The sequence below is a fragment of the Aegilops tauschii genome, chromosome 2, assembly GCF_002575655.3.
Source record: "Aegilops tauschii subsp. strangulata cultivar AL8/78 chromosome 2, Aet v6.0, whole genome shotgun sequence".
NCBI classification, from domain to species: Eukaryota; Viridiplantae; Streptophyta; class Magnoliopsida; order Poales; family Poaceae; genus Aegilops; species Aegilops tauschii.
This window is the reverse complement of record NC_053036.3, coordinates 8,456,219-8,478,098: the sequence shown is the minus strand read 5'-3', so window position 1 is coordinate 8,478,098 and position 21,880 is coordinate 8,456,219. Positions and strand designations below refer to the sequence as shown.

The window sequence follows — 21,880 nt, the reverse complement described above, 5'->3', positions numbered from 1 at the left end:
CTTACATCCAATTGGATATATATATCAGGATCTTTCTAACACAATGTTCTTGCCAAAGGATAAAGTGTAAAAAGGAAAGGTGAAGATCACCATGACTCTTGTATGAAGTATAAGACAAAAGTAAAAGATAGGCCCTTCACAGAGGGAAGCAGAGGTCGTCACTTGTGGTTGGATGCACAAAATCTTAATGCAAAAGAACGTCACTTTATATTGCCACTTGTGATATGAACTTTATTATGCAGTCCGTCGGTCTTATTTCTTCCACATCACAAGATCGTATAAAGCTTATTTTCTCCGCACTAATAAATCATATATATTTAGAGAGCAATTTTTATTGCATGCAACAATGACAACTTATTTGAAGGATCTTACTCAATCCATAGGTAGATATAATGGACACTCTTGGCAATCCTGGGTTTAAGGATCTTACTCAATTTTTATTGCATACAATAATGACAACTTACTTGAAGTTTCCGCCTCATGGCGGCGGTGTTTCGTCCCGAAAGCTTCTTGATTTTTTCCAGGGTGAAAGGCTTCATATATCAGAAAATGGGCACCGGAGGCCTGCCAGGGGGCCCACAAGGCAGGGGGCGCGCCCGGGGGGTAGGGCGCGCCCCCACCCTCGTGGCCAGGGTGTGGGCCCCCTCTGGTGGATTCTTCCTCCAGTATTTTTTATATATTCCAAAACGTGCCTCTGTGAAGTTTCAGTACTTTTGGAGTTGTGCAGAATAGGTTTCTAATTTTTGCTCCTTTTTCAGTCCAGAATTCCTTCTGCCGGCATTCTCCCTCTTCATGTAAACCTTGTAAAATAAGGGAGAAAAGGTATAAGTATTGTGACATAATGTGTAATAACAGCCCATAATGTAATAAATATCGATATAAAAGCATGATGCAAAATGGACGTATCAGCAGGTGTGGTACCAGCATCTCCCGTGGATCTTCTCCAAGGTCGCACCAGCTTAGAGCTAGATACGTGAGATAGGACCCATGGTTGAGAAATATGGGGCAATTTAGTGTCCCATTGGCCAATTGCCCTCTAATAATTAACCTGCGTAGATCTTCAGATCGTGGCTTGAGAGCATCGAAGCAAAGTGCCTCATTCTCATCCCTCGCAGAAAGAATCAATCTGGAAAGAAGTGGCATATGTGACAGGGTAGCAAACAGATTTGCGCAGTCATCGACTCTTATGTTTTCAATCGACACACTTGTATGTTGCATCAGTTTCTTCAGCTGAACGGCCAAGTCATTGCTTGATTTCACGGTCTCGAGAGTTTGAAGTTCTTCCAAATTGGACAGCTTTTCTGGTGCTTGCACTCCGATAAAGCACGGGAACTCTGACTTCTTCTCCTCCTCAGATCTGTCAGCTAAAAGGTGACGTAGCTTCTTGAGCTTGACAACCCCTCGTGGTAACTTCTGTATTTTTGTTTGCTTGATGTCTAGAGTGTGGAGGTTAGACAGATTCTGAATCGAATCGGGGAGTGATTTGACCTTAGTGCGCCGTAAGCCGATGTAACGCAGATTGAATAAATTACCTATCAATGTCGGCACTTCACTTATTTCAGAGTCTTGAAGCTCAAGAACAGTAAGGTAGATTGATTCAGACAAAATAGAAGATAGCATGCCAGGAGAGGAAGACATTCCTCCAATTGACACTACAGTTCGAGGATGTGGAAGATGAACTTCCAGTGCAGTGTGGTCTTTCCATTCACATAATGACAGACGACGAACACCTTTATCCATCATTATCATTGTGTCGTGATCATTTGCTGAAGCGAATCTCTCATGTTTAGCAACTGAAATAGCCAGATGACGCACAATAGCATGTATGTTACAGGTTTTGACCCTGCCAAGCTCATCATTCTCCACAACTTCAAGAATATTGCAGCGGATCAATTCCATGAGATTTTCCTCAGCTACTATCTCTGCTGTTTTATTTTCCTCAGCTACTATCTCTTCCGTCAGAGGTGGCGGCCTCACTATTAGAAAAAGGGCCTTTTGTCCCGGTTTATAAGGGCCTTTAGTCCCGGTTCTGGAACCGGAACTAAAGGGTCGTTACTAAAGCCTCCCCCTTTAGTCCCGGTTCTTACACGAACCGGGACTAAAGGCCGTCCACGTGGCCGCAGCCTAGAGCTCCACCTTTAGTCCCGGTACCAACCGGGACTAAAGAAAATTTTATAATTTTTTTCAAGTTTTTTTTGAATTTTTTTTATTTTTAAATTTCTGAATTATTTTAACCTCTAATCTCTATTCACCACCCCTCATCACTGCTCAATTTAATCTCTAATCTCTAATCACCCCTCATCATTCCAAATCATCTAACTTCCCGGACGGTCACCCATCCTCTCACTACTCCAGCCTGAGCACGCTTAAATTTCTGAATTATTTTAACCTCTAATCTCTAATCACCACCCCTCATCACTGCTCAATTTAATCTCTAATCACCCCTCATCATTCCAAATCATCTAACTTCCCGGACGGTCACCCATCCTCTCACTACTCCAGCCTGAGCACGCTTAAGTTTCTGAATTATTTTAACCTCTAATCTCTAATCACCACCCCTCATCACTGCTCAATTTAATCTCTAATCACCCCTCATCATTCCAAATCATCTAACTTCCCGGACGGTCACCCATCCTCTCACTACTCCAGCCTGAGCACGCTTAACTTCTGGGTTCTATTCTTCCTCGTTTCCAAGTCTGCACTCGTTGTTTTCCTGACAATAGTAAGATGTCAATCCTATTAACCCTCAGGAATTTAGCTTGAGCATGAAGTCACACATTTCACTGTTTCAGTTTGAAACTATTGTTTTAAAAAACAATAATTATTTAGTAACACTAATATTTCTTGAATAAGTAGTTTGACCATAGTTTGACCACAGTTTGACCAGATTTGACCAAAATTCAAAAAAACAGAAATAATTATTTAGTAACACTAATATTTCTTGAATAATTAGTTTGACCATTGTTTGACCACAGTTTGACCAGATTTGACCAAAATTGAAAAAAACTGAAATAATTATTTAGTAACACTAATATTTTTGAATAAGTGGTTTGACCATAGTTTGACCACAGTTTGACCACAGTTTGACCAGATTTGACCAAAATTCAAAAAAACTGAAATAATTATTTAGTAACACTAATATTCTTTAATAATTAGTTTGACCATTATTTGACCACAGTTTGACCACAATTTCACCAGATTTGACCAAAATTCAAAAAAACTGAAATAATTATTTAGTAACACTAATATTCTTTAATAATTATTTAGTAACACTAATACTTCTTGAATAAGTAGTTTGAACATAGTTTGACCAGATTTAACAAAAATTCAAAAAAAACTGAAATTTGAGCTTAACTTTTTTCCTTTTAGAATTGGAGGATTCTAAAAATTTGCAAACAGGCCGTAGGCGGACAAATTCGGATGCGGATTTTCGTGCTGAATATTTTGATATATTATACGTTTTTTTGGACATCGTATGCAAAAGTTATAGCCGTTTTACATTTTCCCTACACTTTTTGCGAAACATGTCCAAATTTAAGTTTTTAAATTTTCCTAACTAGTACATGTAGTAACATAACTATATCTGGAAGGATTTTAATTTTTGAAGTTTTTATCATTTTCTTTTGCTTTTTACAAAACTGAAAAGGCGATCCACGGGGGGGAGGGGGGTAGAGTTTGAAAATGGGACCTTTAGTACCGGTTCGTGCCATGAACCGGTATTAATGCCTCAAACCCCATTAGTCCCGGTTGGTGGCTCGAACCGGGACTAAAGGTCTCAGGTGAACCGGGACTAATCCCTTAGCCGCACGAACCGGGACCAATGCTCACATTAGTCCCGGTTCGTGACTAAACCGGGACTAATGTGAATATTGCCCTGTGACCAAAGCCCTGTTTTCTACTAGTGCCTGCGGCTGGGTGGTCGGATCTCGAGATTCGTCATCTAGTCCTGGCTAAGAGTCCAGGAGACATAGTTGCCAATGAAAACTGAGCCGTTGGCGGTGTTTTGCGCCGTGACCTTGATGAAGGCATCGTCGTGTAACTGTAGTCGACCCACTCGTGCTTCTTCGGGGGAAACCCTAGGATCTGATCTTCCAGATCGGACGATGGCAGTACTACGATGCCGTTACTCTCTTGGGAGCATCGTTTGTTGAGCAGCGCCGGAAGACAGAGGCAGGAGGTGGAGCGGCTTCATCTTGCACGGAGCTTCGGTGGAGCTGTCAAGTCATGCCTAGCCGACAGGTGCTACGCTGAGTCATGCCTGGTTGGCAGGTGCTAAGCACGACGGTCTTCCAGAATCTTCGCGTCTTGATGGACGAGCGCAGGGTGGTGCCGCTGTTGGGCGTCATGGTGGCATCGACGGATGTCTGGATTGGAAAGGATGATACGGATCTCTCTCCTGAAGATGGATCAGTGGTCCGATGATGATGGCGGCTTCTAAACGTATACATGTGGTGTGCTCTTTTGGTAGGCTGCACTGGCTGTTGGTCCCGATACGTTATGTGGGTGGATCGACAACGACACCGGTTTTAGATATGGGGAGTGAGAACACTCCACATTATCAAGTTTGTAGGTGTGAGTGGTGGCTTCGAGTGGATTGATGTATGTTCTTGTTAGACCTTTGTGAAATAATTAATAAATATGACTGCATGCATTGATTGATGCAGAGGCGGGGGATTTAACCTCCTTTTCTAAAAAAACTAGGTAATTGCTCGTGGGTTGCAACGAGGTATATCTGTTCTAATAGTTGAATACCAAGACCAATCTTGTCTCCTTTTTCTTTTTTCTTTCACCCGCTATCTTCATTTCTCCGCCTACTCAATCCAAGCTCACCACCTTAGTCAATGACGCATCTCGCTCATAATCCATCCCTCCACCCCTACTCAAACCTACACTTAAATTTGCTAAGGATGACAATGCCACCAATTCATGTCGCCGTATTACTACAAGACTATATGTGCATTATATTTGCAACCGAAATAGAGGGAAATAATGTAATGGAAATCGATCAATCATAGTCACATGACAAAACGAGTTCTAGTATAGCTTTTGAGCCGTTTATTTTTCATTATAAATTTACTGTAATCAAGTAAGAATAATTAAATCGTGGTTCCTTTTTTATCAGAAATGCATTCAACGTTGTGAGCATCGATGGCAAGGAACTCTGACCCTTATTAGCTAATATCTACCCCACGGGCGCTTAAGATATTCAAATACAATATTGTGTCATTGCTTCAGCTTCATTTAATTGTCATATTCTTTGTAGTACACTTTATCCAAATACAACATTGTTCAATTTAACAATGAAAAGCTTGTTAAGATTATTCCATGAACCAAATAAATGCATACTCATCTTATAGTACATGGAAATTTTGAATTAAAAATTTCTTACAGATTTACAAGTACACTGAAAAGTTCCAGCTGATCACAAAGCTGTTGTGCTGGCCAAGCTCCTCCACTTTGGGTCTCGCTGCCGATGATGCAAAGGTTATCCCTCTGTCCATATTTCATAAACATAATTACATAGAGATCATGCTTAGCTTCTTCAAATGCCTGCACTAATTAGAATGAGATTTTGTAAAGAAATGTCCAAGTCTTGGATTTAACCATGCCACATGCACGAAAGAGTGAAATGTCTCTGTCTAATACGCATGAATCATACATGCATATGTTTCTCAATTAAAAACACAAAAAACTTGCCTTGTTGCCGGAGGTGAATCCTTATTTCCTGCTGATTGCCATCCCGGAGGAGTTCCATACAATTGCATTAAACGACATGAGATTCTTCACTGAACTAATGCGCTAGTTGTGGTGCAGAGTCATGGCACGTTCCATGCTGCGGAAAATATGAAGCATAGTGATCCATTTTCTGTTGATCGTGGCGCAATGGACGACACGTTCCGTAGTGCCCCAGCGTTAGGAGGGAGATCGGGAGGAGTCAGGGAGAAGATTTTTACTGCATGCAGGAGCTGCACGATTTCCTTGGTCATGTCCGCATGAGATCCTGGTAAACATCACAAAGCTTTCGCCGCGTCACGACCTCAGACTGCCGGCCATATGAGACCTCTAGGCGGAAGAGGCACCGGCCATTCACAATTTGATTCACAAGAGTTGGTAGTTCCTTCTTGCGAAGGCACCAACCACAAAAAAAGGAACAAAGATAACTCACAGTCTAAAGGAAGCACACAGCAAACTCAACAGGATCCGACTAAATTCTTCGTAATGACAGCCTAGTGCACTTTGACGTACTTGATGTAGTTTGCAACCTCCTCGATCTGTGGAGGAGCCGCGGCGATCTCCTCCTTGAGGCCTTCATCCACACTCCCTTTACGCGCGGTGCCGGCCGCCTCCTTGAGGCCTTCATCCGCACTCCCTTTGCGCGTGGTGTGTGCCTCTAGGATGTTCCTGACGCGCTCGAGCAGGACGTTCCCAAGACGTTGCTCATTGTCCGCCTCCACGGCAGGACCGGCCTGCGTCCGTGGTAAGATCCGGTATTACGTCGTCCCACTTCGTCCATCCCTCCCCTCACGATATCTCCCACCCTTCCACCAATTTTCTCCGCTCTTGGTTTTCCATAAAAAAATATTGTTTATCTGGCCGGACAAACCCAATCTTTGGTAACACAATCAATTTACCTGCAGTAATCAATCTCTTCTTTGGTAACGCAAATCACGCAATAAATTCACGTATGCTAATGGCCCTCCGTCCTCTCTCGTATTTTCCATCCATGCGCTGCGATCTACGGGAGAAGGAAGAAAATTAATTGAAAGAAGGAAGGAGATTGATGACCGTTTCATTGAAATAAGGAAGGAGAGATTGATCACTGTTTGATTGAAAGAAGGAAGGAGTTTGATGACCATCATGAATGAATTGATTGCCATGCATGAATTGATTGCGTTTGGATTGATTGCGTCTGGTTACCTTATGCGATGAGGATAAAACCGGCAGAACCGGCAGGAAGAAAACCTGTGGAGAGGGAAAGAAAATCGCTACAGGGGAGAGGGGGACGTACAAGACAAGATGTTGGACGAAGAGCGGGTGACGTAAGAGGGGAAACGGAACACTCCGTTTCTCTTAGGTAGTAGAGAAGAGAAGTAGCAACTGCCTCAAGCTCCTCGGGGCACAAGTAGCCCTCGTTTTTGTAAAAAGCCCTTCTGCAGAAAAGGTCAAATGCATCAGGCTGACTCAACAGCTGGAGCCGAATGCTGCGATAGGCGGGAGAAGAAATCATTGCAACATGTTCGTTCCATGTCGCGATGACGATGCGACTCCCTTGGAAATTCTGGAGAGCATCATGTATATGGAAGTATACCTCTTGCTCCCTAACATCATCCAGTACAATAAAACACTTTTTATTTTCAAGTCTTTGATGTATTTCCTTCTTCAATCCATAGATGTCCGTTTTGTCAGTGCCTCCTATCAGTTGATGGATGCACATTTGAAACCAGGGTAGATTTTCCCAACCCACACATGCCCGATACTGTTATCACAGTGCTCTCGGGCTCTTTGGAGTACAGCCATCCGGTCAGCAATATCCTGTTGTCTTCAATTCCTACTAGATCTTCATCTTTGAGAAATTCTGAGACGTTGAGGCACTCCTGTCTTTGGAGTACATGCATCTTAGTAAGTGCGTTACGGACAAGCAGGGAGGGTTGCAACCATATATCTTTCTTGTTCATAACCAGCAGAATCTCCTTCTCTGCCTCAACTACATCATCCAAAATTTCACTGAAAACTTTGACATAGTCTGTTCCTTTCATGAAAACATTTTTCAGGAATCCTTCCTGATGTTGAAGACTATGGTATGATGATTTGTCAATTACATCTTCAATGTGATAGGCCAGTTTGCGGCACGGGCGGCGCTAGGGGTATTCTTGGGTCTTCATGTGAATACCCATGATTTTGACAAAACAGTGACAATTTCCGAAAAACAAAAATGATTTTGGCAAAATGAATACACATGAATACCCGGTTGCAAATTCCTGGAGCTGCCACTGGTTTGCGGACCTGTCCATACAACTCTTGGCAACTTCATCCGTGCCGTAAGCGGCCTCGTCTTACACGGAGATTCGGTGGAGATGTCAAGTCATGCCTGCCCGACGGGTGCTACGCTGTGTCATGCATGTTCGGCAGGTGCTACGCACGACAGATCTTCTAGAGACTTGAAGCCGCGTCGGCTGGTGGTACTTGCCGACATGGGGCCACGGTGTATACGAGGGCGACCGTGACATGCTCCGCAGTTTGCGTGCAAGGAGGTGGTGCCGATGGTCGCTGTGGTGGTGTCGACGGATGGCCGGACTTGCAAGGATGATGCAAATCTCTTTCCTGAAGATGAATCAGTGGTTCGATGATGATGGTGGCTTCTAAAACGTGTGCATGTGTTGAATGCTTTAGGTTTTCTGCACAGGATGTAGGTTTCAATACGTTATGTAGATGGATCGACAATGACACCAGTTTTAGATATGAGGAGTGAGAGCACTCCACATTATCGAGTTTATAGGTGAGAGTGGTGGCTTCGGGTGCTTGATGTATGTTTTTGTTAGACCTTTGTTAAATAATTAAAAAAAATGGCGATATGCATCGATTGATGTAGAGGCTGGGGTTTTTAACCTCTTTTAAAAAAAATCATCCCCATAACACTTCCTAACATCAACGGTTGCTCACTTATTTGCTCGACCTTTACCTGCAATTCCTTCGGATTAGTAACTTTATCAGACAGTTTATATGTGCTAGCTCCATCAGCTCCAAACTCTTGAAATCGAACCAATCTTCATCACATCACGGACTGTGGAGGGACGCATGTGTGTTAATATAGAGGCTCGATGCCAGAGAGATTAAGGGAGGTTGGGTCGTTGGATTGAGCTCCAAGTTAGCTAACCACAAACAGGACTCTGTCTCAACAATTCAACAGATTTATATCACACAGGCACACAATCCTAGTCTATACGGTTTATAGCAATACCGTATGTACATGTTTAACAACCCTCTCAATCACAACTATTCAAATTGAGATTGTGCCTAGGGCACTGTACAGGCATTAGTCCCGGTTCAAATGGGACGTTTAGTCCCGGTTGGTGCCACGAACCGGGACTAAAGGGTGCGATGCCCATTAGTACCGGTTCGTGGCACCAACCGGTACTAAAGGTTAGACCTTTAGTCCCGGCTCGAGCCACCAACCGGTCCCATTTTCAAACTCTACCCCCCCCCCCCCCCCCATCGCCTTTTCAGTTTTGTAAAAATCAAAAGAAAATGATAAAAACTTCAAAAATTAAAATCCTTCCAGATGTAGTTATGTTACTACATGTACTAGTAAGGAAAATTTAAAAACTTAAATTTGGACATGTTTTGCAAAATGTGTAGGGAAAATGTAAAACGGCTATAACTTTTGCATACGATGTCAGAAAAAAACGTATAATATATCAAAATGTTCAGCACGAAAATCCGCCTGTTTGCAAATTTTTAGAATCCTCAAATTCTAAAAAGGAAAAAAAATTTGGTCAAATTTCTGTTTTTTTTTGAATTTTTGGTAAATCTGGTCAAACTATGGTCAAACTACTTATTCAAGAAGTATTAGTGTTACTAAATAATTATTCAAGAATATTAGTGTTACTAAATAATTATTTCAGCTTTTTTGAATTTTGGTCAAATCTGGTCAAACTGTGGTCAAACAATGGTCAAACTAATTATTCAAGAAATATTAGTGTTACTAAATAATTATTTCTGTTTTTTTTTATTTTGGTCAAATCTGGTGAAACTGTGGTCAAACTGTGGTCAAACTGTGGTCAAACTACTTATTCAAGAAATATTAGTGTTACTAAATAATTATTGTTTTTTAGAACAATAGTTTCAAACTCAAACAGTGAAATGTGACTTCATGCTCAACCTAAATTCCTGAGGGTTAATAGGATTGACATCTTACTATTGTCAGGAAAACAACAAGTGCAGACTTGGAAACGAGGGAGAATAGAACCCGGAAGTTAAGCGTGCTCAGGCTGGAGTAGTGAGAGAATGGGTGACCGTCCGGGAAGTTAGATGATTTGGAATGATGAGGGTGATTAGAGATTAGAGGTTAAATTGAGCAGTGATGACGGGTGATTAGAGATTAGAGGTTAAAATAATTCAGAAATTTGAAAATAAAAAAAAATTTAACAAAAAAATCATAAAATTTCCTTTAGTACCGGTTGGTGCCAACCGGTACTAAAGGTGGACCTCCAGGCAGCGGCCACGTGGAGGGCCTTTAGTCCCGGTTCGTGTAAGAACCGGGACTAAAGGGGAGGCTTTAGTAACGACCCTTTAGTCCCGGTTCCAGAACCGGGACTAAAGGCCCTTATGAACCGGGACTAAAGGCCCTTTTTCTACTAGTGGAAGCCCACGTCAACACCGGCGCGGAAGAGCTGGCAGGGGCCACCTCCGATCCCTTCGTCATTCACTTCGCCCCCGCCACCTGCCACCTCGTTGGCCAGTATCCTGCCGGCAGCCACCGCGGTGGGCACAACGGAGCTCAGCTGCAGAACGACGCCGACCAGGACGAGGAGCAGCACGGTGTTCCGAACCACGGAAGCCATCGATGATCGATCGCAGGTCGCAGCTGGCCTGGCCTGGCTGGTAAAATGAGGAGCTTGCTTTGATTCTACTTATTATAGGTAGCTCAGGCGTCAACTAATGTGTCTTCTGTGTTTATGTTGGTTTGATCCTGGCTATATATAATAGCTAGGGAAGAAAGGGGAGAGGGAGGGTGTGATATACGTGGATGTTTTGTTTAATCGTTTAATATAGTAGCTAGTATACAGTTTAAAGCCATGCGTGTATGTATGTTACTGATCATGAACCACTGATCCGGCTACCAGGGAACGTGCATGCACGCCAGCATCATGTGAGATCTTCAGACGTGGTTGACACAAGGAATGACACAGCGTAGACCTGTGTGGCTACATTAATTGCAGGCAACAAGGAGGAGACAAAAATGATTGAGCCAAAACGTGATCTCCCTGTCTGGCTACATAGGCAACTAGATCATCGATGATGCGCATTGTTGTGTCCGTCCATTTTTTCAATAGGATGGTAGGTATTGATCTAAATATAAGGATACATTTTTAAGGATACCTTTTTTATGCCAACCTTTGATGATTAATTATCAATAAAACGAAATATTAATAGAAATAGATGCTCTACGTTTAAATAAGCTCGGCCAAGGATTGCATTTGGCACTGACTTTCCACCTCCCTTTTTTCGTAACAACCAAAGACAGAAAAACAACCAAAACGACAATGAGAGCATCTATTTCTGTAAAGAGCGTGTAACGTTCTAAATTTTCCGAGGACCGGAGTTGGTTAGCTTTTTGGCTTTGTTTTGTAGTTCTTTGTAAATATTTGTTACGTTAGTTCGTATTTATAAAATTTTACCGTAGAACGATTATTTTACGAGCCAGGGTTCAAAAAAAGAACCAATTACCTATGTATAACATACATGAGTGTAGGGTCCAACCCAAAGCAATTTTACTAAATTGGTTGTCGAAGCACAATTGAATATAATTAACTAGGCTAATCCATGAACGCATCATCTTTTAAAGATGTTTAGCTACCAAGATTATGGTAATCAATTGTTTGTGCGAAACAACATGAATTTCAATGCATATCACGTTCAGTAATAAGTATTTCCTGCGGCATTCTGCACTTCTTTTGTTTCTCTCTCCGGGGACTTCAACACATATGGAGATTTATCTTAGTTCTAAACTTCATAACATTGCAATTCAGTAGGAAAGTATTCTCCTCATTGAAATTTTCCTCTTTCTCAAATACCTGAGGTCTTCATAAGCAAGAAAGTTGGATGCACAGCCACTAAGTTTCATTTTGAGCTTTCATACACTTATAGCTCTAATGCATCCGTTGCATAGCAATCCCTACTCATCGCATTGATATCGATTGTAAGGCCTCTCTATTTCCTAACGATCCGTCAAGTTAATGCGAGCCTTTTTTTCCTTTTTGACTTCTCCTATATACCTCTACCACCACTTTCTATTCCACTCTAGTGCTAATATCCATGGCCCACGCTCATTTATTGAGTAGAGTTGAAAATGTTGAAACGCGTTAAAAAGTATGAACCAATTTCTTGGTTTGACACCGGGGTGCTCATGATTTATACTTATGCGGTAACAGAGGAGTCATCCCATGCTTACATAATTCAATTTGTAGGGATAACATTTGTTGAGCATTGTATATTAGTAATAATTATGTTTGTATATTCATGGATATTATTATGTTTATATCAATTACTTCGTCGTTTGTCAATATTTATACCGCAAAGAGATTACATGATAAACATACTAGGTAGCATTCAACATTAAAAATTCTATTTTTATCATTTACCAACTCAAGAACGAGCAAGAATTAAACTAGGGGATGCTGATACGTCTCCAACGTATCTATAATTTTTGAGTGTTTCATGCTATTATATTACCAACCATAGATACTTTATATGCATTTTTATAACATTTTTGGGGACTAACCTATTAACTCAGTGCCAAGTGCCATTGATGTTTTTTGCTTGTTTTTTGCCTTCTAGAAAATTGGTACCAAACGAAATCCAAAGACGATGAAACTTTACGATGATTTTTTCTTGACCATAAGGGACCCTAGAATGTTCTGGTGGAGGCCGAAAGATCTATGGAAGAGCCACGAGCTCACACGGCACGTCCCCGGAGGGAGGCACCTGACCTCGTGGGTTCCAGATAGCTCCGTTTGACCTAATTCCAACGCTATAAATTCTCATAAATCCCCAAACAAACAGAGAGCCACCCGAAACAACTTTTCCACCACCGCAAACTTTTATTTTTCCGCGATCACATCTGGAGGCCTTTTCCGATACTCTACTGAAGGGGAAACCGATCACGGAGGGCTTCTACATCAACCTTGCCACACCTCCGATGATGTGCGAGTAGTTTACCCAAGAGACCTACAGGTCCATAGCTAGTAGCTATATGGCTTCTTCTTTCTCTCTAATCTTCAACACATTGTTCTCAATGATCTCCACGGAGTTCTTTTCGATGTAATCCTATTTTGCGGTGGGCAGTGGCGGAGCCAGGATTTCTGACATGGGTATGCAAAGCTAAAAAATTTTAGTGCCAAGCAACACTCTAAGAGATAAATGATAGTGCCAATACATGTAGATCAATCATGAAAACTAAATTTTCATTATTATATTTGTTGCAACAAGGTCTTCAATTTTTTTATTATTATAAGAATATAGCTAGAAACAAAATTGATCTCTACAAAACCCCTTCTCAAAGGCGCAAATGATAGCGCCAATACATGTAGATCAATCGATGAACGCACGGGATAAACCATACTGAATTGGCAATTTGGAAAATTCAAAATTACAAAACTCACAGTGCACAAAGCCGATTAGCCAAGGGATGATATGCGCGCAGCTATTAGCGGTTGATCACTGCCTGTCGGACGAGTGCCGCCCCTGCCGAGGATGAGGACAAGGACAAGGCGAGCACACACGATGTTGCAATTCGACGTGACGATGCTGGATGCCCCATCGATCATCGGCGATCTGGCGATCAGCAACGTACCGGTGCGTAGATGTCCTATTAGCAATACAAACTACCCAGACCTAGGTTGTTTTTCCTTTTTCTTTTTGAGGATTCCTAGACCTAGGCCCAACAGCCCAAGTCAAGGCCAAGTGTAGCCAACGAGCCCAGGTAAGGAAGCCAGTGATTTTATTTGAAAGCATTGGTCACGAGAAACATGAATATAAAAACAGAACTTAATTTGAATTTTCCTCTAAAAGATATAAAACTTTAAAAATCAAAAGTGAAAAATAAAAAAAACAGGAACTAGGGAGATGCGTGCCCCACACTTGTGTGACACAAATCCTCTCCCTATTTCTATATACAAAAGAAGTTTAGACTTTAGACAATACTCCCATTTGGCCTATTTTATCTTTCTTGCAGTGAACGATCAATCAAACTAGCAGGCTTCATTTTTTTTTTTGTAATGAGTCTACATTATCAACAGAGTTAGCCAGTTTGGTGCATGATATAGCTAGGAAAGCGAGACGCGCATGGATAACAAAAAAATGGTACATTTTTTTTATTGGTAGAGGGTGGGGGCCCCTGGGGGTGACTTTCCAGTTATGTTGAAAAAACACAGATTGCTGGAAACAAATACTCCCTCCATTTCAAAATAAGTGTCGTGGTTTTACTTAAAACTAGAAAAAAGATCCGTGCATTGCAACGGGATAATAAATTCATGATCTTCAAATCAGGTTCAAAGTATTCACACTACATGTATATGCACGTATTTGAATATTTTTGCACCAACCGGCGTGCATGTGTGTATTTCATGCATGTACAAGAAGATAAAGAAAATGTCAGTGTCACGATGGATGAAAACTGGAGCGCCCTATGACGTACGAATAATTCGGAGGAACGCTCATTTTTTTTTCATTTCTACCAGCGGCGAGGTGGGTAATTTACTTCAACTTTAGGGCTAATTTCGATAACAGATGAAAAATTTAGAGAAACAACTAACGAAGAGTTTTTTCGCTTACGGATGGCGGGGTGGGTACTTTACTTCAACTTTAGGGGCAGTTTCAATGATTGAAGAAAAATCAGAGAAATAATTAATGAAGAGTTTTTTTTCACTTACGGGTTGCATGGTGAGTATATTATTTCAACTTCATGGGCAGCTTAGGGTTGATGGAGGGACAAAAAATTCGGAGAAGCGCACCGTCCTTTAATATTAGTTAGGTATGGATATAAGTTTGAACTAAAATCACCAAACTTATTCTGGAACGAAGGTGGTAGAAGATTAGATAAAGTTAGTTAACCATTTTTCAAACAGAAGACAACATTTCTCTGCTAACAGTTTGTGGCTTTGTGTCATGTGGGTTGACACGTCTATTTGTGCCACACGAGACCTGACATATCCTAGGCATTGAGTGTGTTAAGAGCCGCTACATGCATGACCCAAGAGAAATGACCATTTAGAGGCGGCACAAAAAAAATTGCGCTACCTAAAAGGCAGTCCTGGAAGAGGTTTATGGTTCTAGGCCAATGGACATTTGGAGGTAGATGGCTACTATGAGGCCGACTGGGCTACCTGCCTTGATGATAGAAGGTCAACATCTGCCTTTTGTGTATTTGTTGGAGGGAACTTGGTGCGTTGGAGGAGCAAAAAGCAGCCCTTGGTCTCTCAATCAACTGCTGAAGCAGAATCTAGAGCAATGTTTGTGTGCTGGAGTGAGATGCTATGGATGAAAAGCCTCATCTGAGAGTTGAGGCTAGTAAGGAAAGGGCCATTGAATCCCCGGTGTGATAACTAGTCTGCCGTTAATATTGCAAACAATCTAGTCTATGGTGAGCAAACAAAGCATCTGGAAATAGATCGATTCTTCATGAAAGAGCGGCTAGATGAAGGCTCCTTGATGTTAAGCCATGTAACCACTGGAGAACAAATAGCAGATTCTGCTAAAAATATAGACACTCTAGCAGAGTTGCCATACCTAGAAAAACGCCATAATTTATGTAGCACTCTCCATATCTGGCCTCCCCGCATCTATAATTGGTATCTTGGTACCAACTTTTGAAGCGCACTCCATATTGTAGTTGTGTGTGGCATGAAGGAAACTCCACATGGTCCTCCACCTCACGTGGGGATGGTTGGGGAAAATATATGCCGCAGTGACGAGTGGGACCCATGAGATGAAGGCAACAACTATAAAGACTTCGAGTTTGCGCATCACCTCGAAAGCCTCCATGATGTATATTGAGCGCTCCATATGCATACGGAGGCTGTCAATATGGCGACTCTGACAGAGTTGCGTCATGCAAGTAAATTTTTTCAGTATGGTTGCCACTGCACGTTCTGCACCAATCAATCCTCTATTCCTAAGTAGTTACAACCCACAACCTAATTTTCTAAGCATGCATTCATACCACATCAGCACCTATGCATGCCAATAAAAAATTATAAGTTTAACTAACAAAATGTTCATGCATCTCATAAAAATTTATATCATTGAAAACTATGTTCAAAATACAAATTCAACGATATATTTTTTGTTGACATGCATTCACATTTGTTAGTTAAATCTTTGGTCAAAATTTGGCACAAATTACAAAGAGGACCAATAAACCAGGATGGAGGTAGTAGTACTCCCGTCGGATATACAGAGCTTGCCTACATATTTCTCATAAGTTGTATCTATTGGATAAATTTTTATATTGTCATATACAGTATGTGTGTCGGATATACAGAGCTTGCCTACATAGTTCATGATTCACATATTTTATACAAAGAAAGTGACATTTTGTTGCATTAGTTTTAGTATTTTTCTAGCACCTGTAAATACAATTTGTTCTAACAAGGTTCCCGTGTCAATGCGCGGGGCATCGTCTAGTCTAGTTAAAGAAAGAAGCTTGACCCGTTGCCGAATTATGTAAAAGGCCTTGTAGCTGGCACCACGTCCAGCTTGTTAAGTTAATGGAATATGATGTGTTCCTCTCAGAAGAAAAAAAGCTTTCCCAGAGAATGGCATCAACTTCGCCAGAGGAGCCGTGGTAGATGACGGCAGGCCGAATTATAATGACGAACCAGCTCTCAGGCCATGGGAGTTCGGTGTGTAGAAGTACGTCCGGAAAAACCTCAACAATACTCTCTTCATGAAGAAATATAAAAGCATAATGATCTAAACACTCTTATATATCTTTATATATGGAGTGCACTTTATTTAAGCCGCCGGGACAACATCGGGGAACAAGGATACAAAATGGACCGATCGACCAGCACTCGCTGTGGGCAGCAGCAAGATACTCCCTCTATTCCTAAATATAAGTCTTTTTAGAGATTGCAATGCAGACTACATACGAAGCAAAATGAGTGAATTTACACTACCGTATATAGTTTTTATTGAAATCTCTAAAAGACTTATATTTAGGAACGGAGGAAGTAGTTAGCAAAGCTCTCGGTCCAAAACAATCAAACAAACAAACCATTCACAGATGCACGTCAACGCACACTGAAACCCGTCAATCGACGGCGACGACAAAGGCATGCATGCACCTGAAAGTAGGGAACTGATGAGCTAGCTAGCTGATCAGTTTCATGGGTCAACAGGGACGACGGTACTCTCGCCAGTCAGCGTCCCGCCAGTCAGCTTGCCGAGGTCGAGGCCATCAAAAAGGGAGCCCACCTGGACGCTGCCGTAAACGTCGCCGAGGCTGGCGTGCGCGTCAATAAGAAGGCTGCGGGCTCTGTCAGTCGCAGAGGAGCGGCGAAGAGGCCCCCGGTCGCCTCGCTCGGGGAGGCGACGCCGGGGTACGGGGAAGGAGTCGCCTGGTTCTCTCTCTGTCTCTCTCTCTCTATCTGCGCAAGAATTCCGGTGCCAACCAACCCACGAGCACCAAGCTGGTCGGTTGCCATGCATTCCGCTGCTTCGACTGCATCTCCTCTTCGTTGTCGCCGGCATCGTCCTGCATGGTCGTCTCCTCGGCGATTTCGTTGATCAACCGCCGGCAAGGAACACGATGGGAAGCTGGCACTGTTTTCTTCCTCCAGCACACCAGCAGCTCCCTCATTACCTCCATTGTGGTCCACCCTCCCTTCCCTCCGACTTGACCTTCTCCCATCGATGACTACCTACACGACGATGCTCTTTGAAGCAATATTGAATTATTGATACAGATAAGAAGCAAATAACATGCATATGTGCACATGTATTGCTCTACTGTTGAAGTTCGAGATGAAAGAAACATGTTCTGTTTAGTTTTTGGTGAATGCCGAAGCACAACATAATTAACTACGAAGCTTCACTAAATTATGAACGAAGCAAGAAAAGGGGATGTAATTGCATGCAAAAACAAGGTAGCATATATATACCACACTTATCGATGCATATATAGAGAAAACAATATAGGAAGCAAAAAAGCATGCGTTATTAGGAGTCAATTTTAAACATGGAAGCGTACGTGATTATAGGGAGCCAAATCGGAACCTTGAGTTATTATCGAAAGGTTGGAAGAATCCATAATCACATGATAACATGAAGTAAACATTATGGTTCCATGCATCAGTCAAAATGCTTCCATGATATAAAAATTAAGTTGCCATATGTAAAGAAATATGTCCTAAAAGATCACAGCTAATTGCTAGAAGAATGTTTATTGTGCGATGGAATGACATCCTGTGTATACGGAAACATGCATGATACGGGACATCATATATGGAAACACCAACGTGAATACATGGTCTCACCTGATTATAGGGATGGAAGCAACGTAAATCAAGGAACTTCATTTTAGGAAAGGGAGTGGCGCTGTTGGAGGGATGCATCTAACGCTCAAGAAGGTTTGATACAATGGTCACGCGCTGGTCTGATGGGACCTAGTGGTTCCCTAGTTTTAAACCTTACATACCAAGAAGTCATAAGTTCCTCGGGCCCGACGTCGCGGCATAAGCTAAGCAACATGCAGTTTAAGATCGCAAAAGCAAAGCAAAGCATAAATTTCGTCGCAAAAGTCTCAAGCTGTTGCTTCTCCTTGTCGCGACTTCACCATGGTCAGCTTGATCTGCTCCATAATCCCGGTCATGCGGTCCTCATCACTCGTCTTCGCCAACGGCACCCAATCCTGTAAAAAAATGTGGCATTTGAAGATAACATCAGCTGGGTGGGCAGGGAACTTGTGCTCTATCGTTATTTTGTTCCGAACCGACCAAAGAGACCATAGCAACGCCCATACGCCTTGCCAAACGACCCTTGCATTGGCACCCCTCTGCGCCGAAAGCAAGGTCAATAGGTCGTTGCTAGACTGAGGGTTCCAATTCTGCTTGAATGCGTCCCTAACCGCACTCCACGCAAATCTAGCAAGAAAACAACCAAGAACATGTGGTTTGCATTTTCCCCTAAACCGCAAATGGCACATGTTCCGTCCGCCGGCCCGTTTCGTTTTGCCACATTATCCGAGGTTGGAAGACGGTTGCGGAACAATTGCCACATAAAATTTTTGATCTTTAGTGGAATGCCGGTCTTCCATAGCCCCCTAGCCATGTCTAGCGTGTTGCCCTCAGTCAACTTACCGTATAGAGACTTAATCGTGAACTTCCTGGAGGAGGTAAGCTTCCAAAAAATTGTCAGTCTCTTGGCTTAGATTCCGCCCATCAAGGCCGGCCACCAGCGCGGCCCAGCTAGCGGCCTCCCCTGCCTCTAGTGCCCGAAAGAAAGTAATCGCCGGTGGGTGAAATCTCAGGGCGTCGGCCATCAAAATGTTAGTGTCCGTGGCAAGTTGTTGTAGCTCCGAATGAGTTTGCCACAACGGATTGTTTCTTTTTGGTGTACTAAATCTCTACCAATGAGGTCCATCACCGAAATATTGATTTTGAACACTGTTGACCAAGAGGGTTGAGATCCTCCTGGGCAGCCAGGCCGCCCACGACGAGACGAGCAGGAGCTGGAACGGACCTCTATTGGGCGTACTCGCCCAGCTAGGCACTGGATCTGGACCTCCGCCACCGTCGGCAAGCTGGAGGACGATGACCAAGAGGGTTGCTCCAGGGCGGTGGCTGCTATGGAAGCTAGGGTCGGGGAATTTGGGGCAGGCCTGCTGCTGTCGTACGCGGGAGAAGGTAATTAAGAAGTAGTAGAAGTGACGGAGCTGGAAGTACGTCCATCCAGGGTAGTTGCTATGTTTTGACTTCTTGTGTTGTCAAGCAACCACAAATGGAAGTTTTACTTTAGGCCAACTCCACCGCGCGATCCCAAACGGACGTCCACTTTACCCGGATTCGGTCCGTTTGGATAGGCTAATGGGATCGTGTCCGGGGCTGTCCTGGGATGTGGTGGCCATGTGCCCAGCGTGCGGCCGCATCCGTTGACCCCATCCTGTCCGCCGGGGGCAAAAATGCTCATATTTTCATATCAAAACAAGTTTGCACGTCCAAATATTAATTGTTTGAAAATAAAAATAGTTTTACAAACCAATCAAAATTGTCTTTAATAAAATAGTTCTACAACCAAATCGAAATTGTCTTGAATGAACATAATGAACCAATACATCTATTGGTTGTCAATGTGATCCCACATGTGCTCAACCATGTCATTTTGAAGATCCAAATGAATGTACCAATCACGCAGCTCATGATGGAATTGGACAAACTGTTCAAACATGGCCGGTTCTTGGTGCAGGGGCTCAACATTTTCACCTTGATAATCAAATCCTTGGTCGAAGATTCTGTCATCACGCTCGTCCTCGACGATCATGTTGTGCATGATCACACAAGCAGTCATCACCTCCCAAGGCTTCCCTTCATCCCATGACAGCGCAGGGTTTCGAACGATACCCTATCGGGATTGAAGCACACTAAAAGCACGTTCCACATCCTTTCTAGCACTTTCTTGCATTAGGGCAAATCTCTTTCTCTTCTCACCTTGGGGGTTCGAGATTGTCTTCACAAAAGTCGACCACTGAGGATATATACCATCAGCTAGATAGTATCCCTTGTTGTATTGGCGGCCGTTGATCTCAAAGTTGACAGGTGGGGAGTGGCCTTCTGCAAGACTTGCGAAGACTGGAGAGCGCTGCAACACGTTGATATCATCGTGAGAACCTGCCATGCCGAAGAAAGAATGCCATATCCAAAGATCCTGCGAAGCCACCGCTTCTAATATGACAGTGCATGCTTTGATATGCCCTTTGTACTGGGCCTGCCAAGCAAATGGACAGTTCTTCGACTCCCAGTGCATACAATCTATGCTGCCAAGCATGCCTGGAAAGCCTCTAGCTGCGTTGGTCGCCAACAATCTCTCTGTATCAGCGCCAGTTGGCTTGCCTCAAGTACCCAGGACCAAACACTGCCACCACGGCCTGGCAGAACTTGTACATTGACATCAGACATGTGGTCTCACTCATACGCACATACTCATCCACCAGATCGCCTGGAATTCCATATGCAAGCATGCGGATGGCCGCGGTGCATTTCTGGTAAGAGGAGAATCCAAGCTTGACAAGGGAATCAGTCTTGCACTCGAAGTATGGGTCATGAGTAACCACTCCCTCTCGGATACGATTGAAAAGATGCCTTGCCATACGAGAACGGCGACGGAATTTATCGGGCTTGAAGAGCGGGGTGTTCGCAAAGTAATCGGCATAGAGCAGGGTGTGGCCTCTCTCCCCGTTGCGGTTCAGGTTGGAAGCACGGCCAGGGAGTGACCCCCTGTACCGAGGAAGCTGCCGCTCAATGTGGTCGTGAAAGACCAGTGCAGGCACCACAAGATCATCATCATCCGACGAGAATCGTCCGATGAATAAATGAAGTGATGGAAAAAAAATCCATCTCCACTGTCCATACCTTTGTGGGCAAAGTGTCGAACACCTTGCGGTCGTGGTGGCACAGAGGCCGCGATGATCACCTCGAAGCAGTAGGGGTAGTTGGCGGCCGGCTACTGGCCGCTCTGGAGCACTCGTCAGAAGCTGCCGTGGCCGCCGTGGTACGTGGCCGGCGGTCGTATCCCCACTGCCACCGGCTAAGACGGCGACGGCCAAATCTCCTCCAATCGACGGCCAAAACTACGGCGAAAGCGTGGGCGTGGTGGCGGCCATGTCGAGACGTGGTTTGGTATGGACGGCCGGGGGGTGCGAAGCCCGGAGGCGGCCGTGAGAACAGTGGCGGCGCCGGTGGTGAGGTGGGCAGGGAGAGGGGATGGAGGCGTTGGAAGCGAAGGGACCACTAGTGTCCCCAACAGGCGGGCCACGGGGGGACAAGGACGTGCGGCGAGCCCGGATGGATCGAAAACGGACGGAATCCGGACATTTGTCCGTTTGGGGCCGCGCGGTGGGCCACGCTATTCGTCCATTCTACCCCAAAAGAACACACCCGGACAG

At 43.6% G+C, this 21,880-nt stretch overlaps 1 protein-coding gene and 1 pseudogene across 1 annotated transcript; both read right to left on the bottom strand.

Annotated features, from left to right (window-relative positions):
- The window catches only part of LOC109756800 (disease resistance protein RPM1-like), a 30,232-nt pseudogene extending 19,670 nt beyond the window's left edge, over window positions 1-10,562 (bottom strand).
- A 9,493-nt stretch (window positions 10,563-20,055) lies between these two features.
- On the bottom strand, window positions 20,056-20,613 carry LOC120973295 (uncharacterized). Its single transcript, XM_040398799.1, has 2 exons — window positions 20,427-20,613; window positions 20,056-20,303 (listed from the first exon to the last, which is right to left on the bottom strand). The coding sequence occupies exons 1-2, from the start codon at window positions 20,611-20,613 to the stop codon at window positions 20,056-20,058; spliced, it is 435 nt and encodes a 144-aa protein (XP_040254733.1).
- Window positions 20,614-21,880: the final 1,267 nt, after the last annotated feature.

Excerpts from the sequence above, each read along its gene's own strand:
- LOC120973295 (XM_040398799.1), bottom strand. The coding sequence starts at position 20,613 with ATGGCAGGTTCTCACGATGATATCAACGTGTTGCAGCGCTCTCCAGTC. Across the intron at positions 20,304-20,426 it reads GACAATCTCGAACCCCCAAG|GGAAGCCTTGGGAGGTGATG; the intron begins GTGAGAAGAGAA and ends CATGGGATGAAG.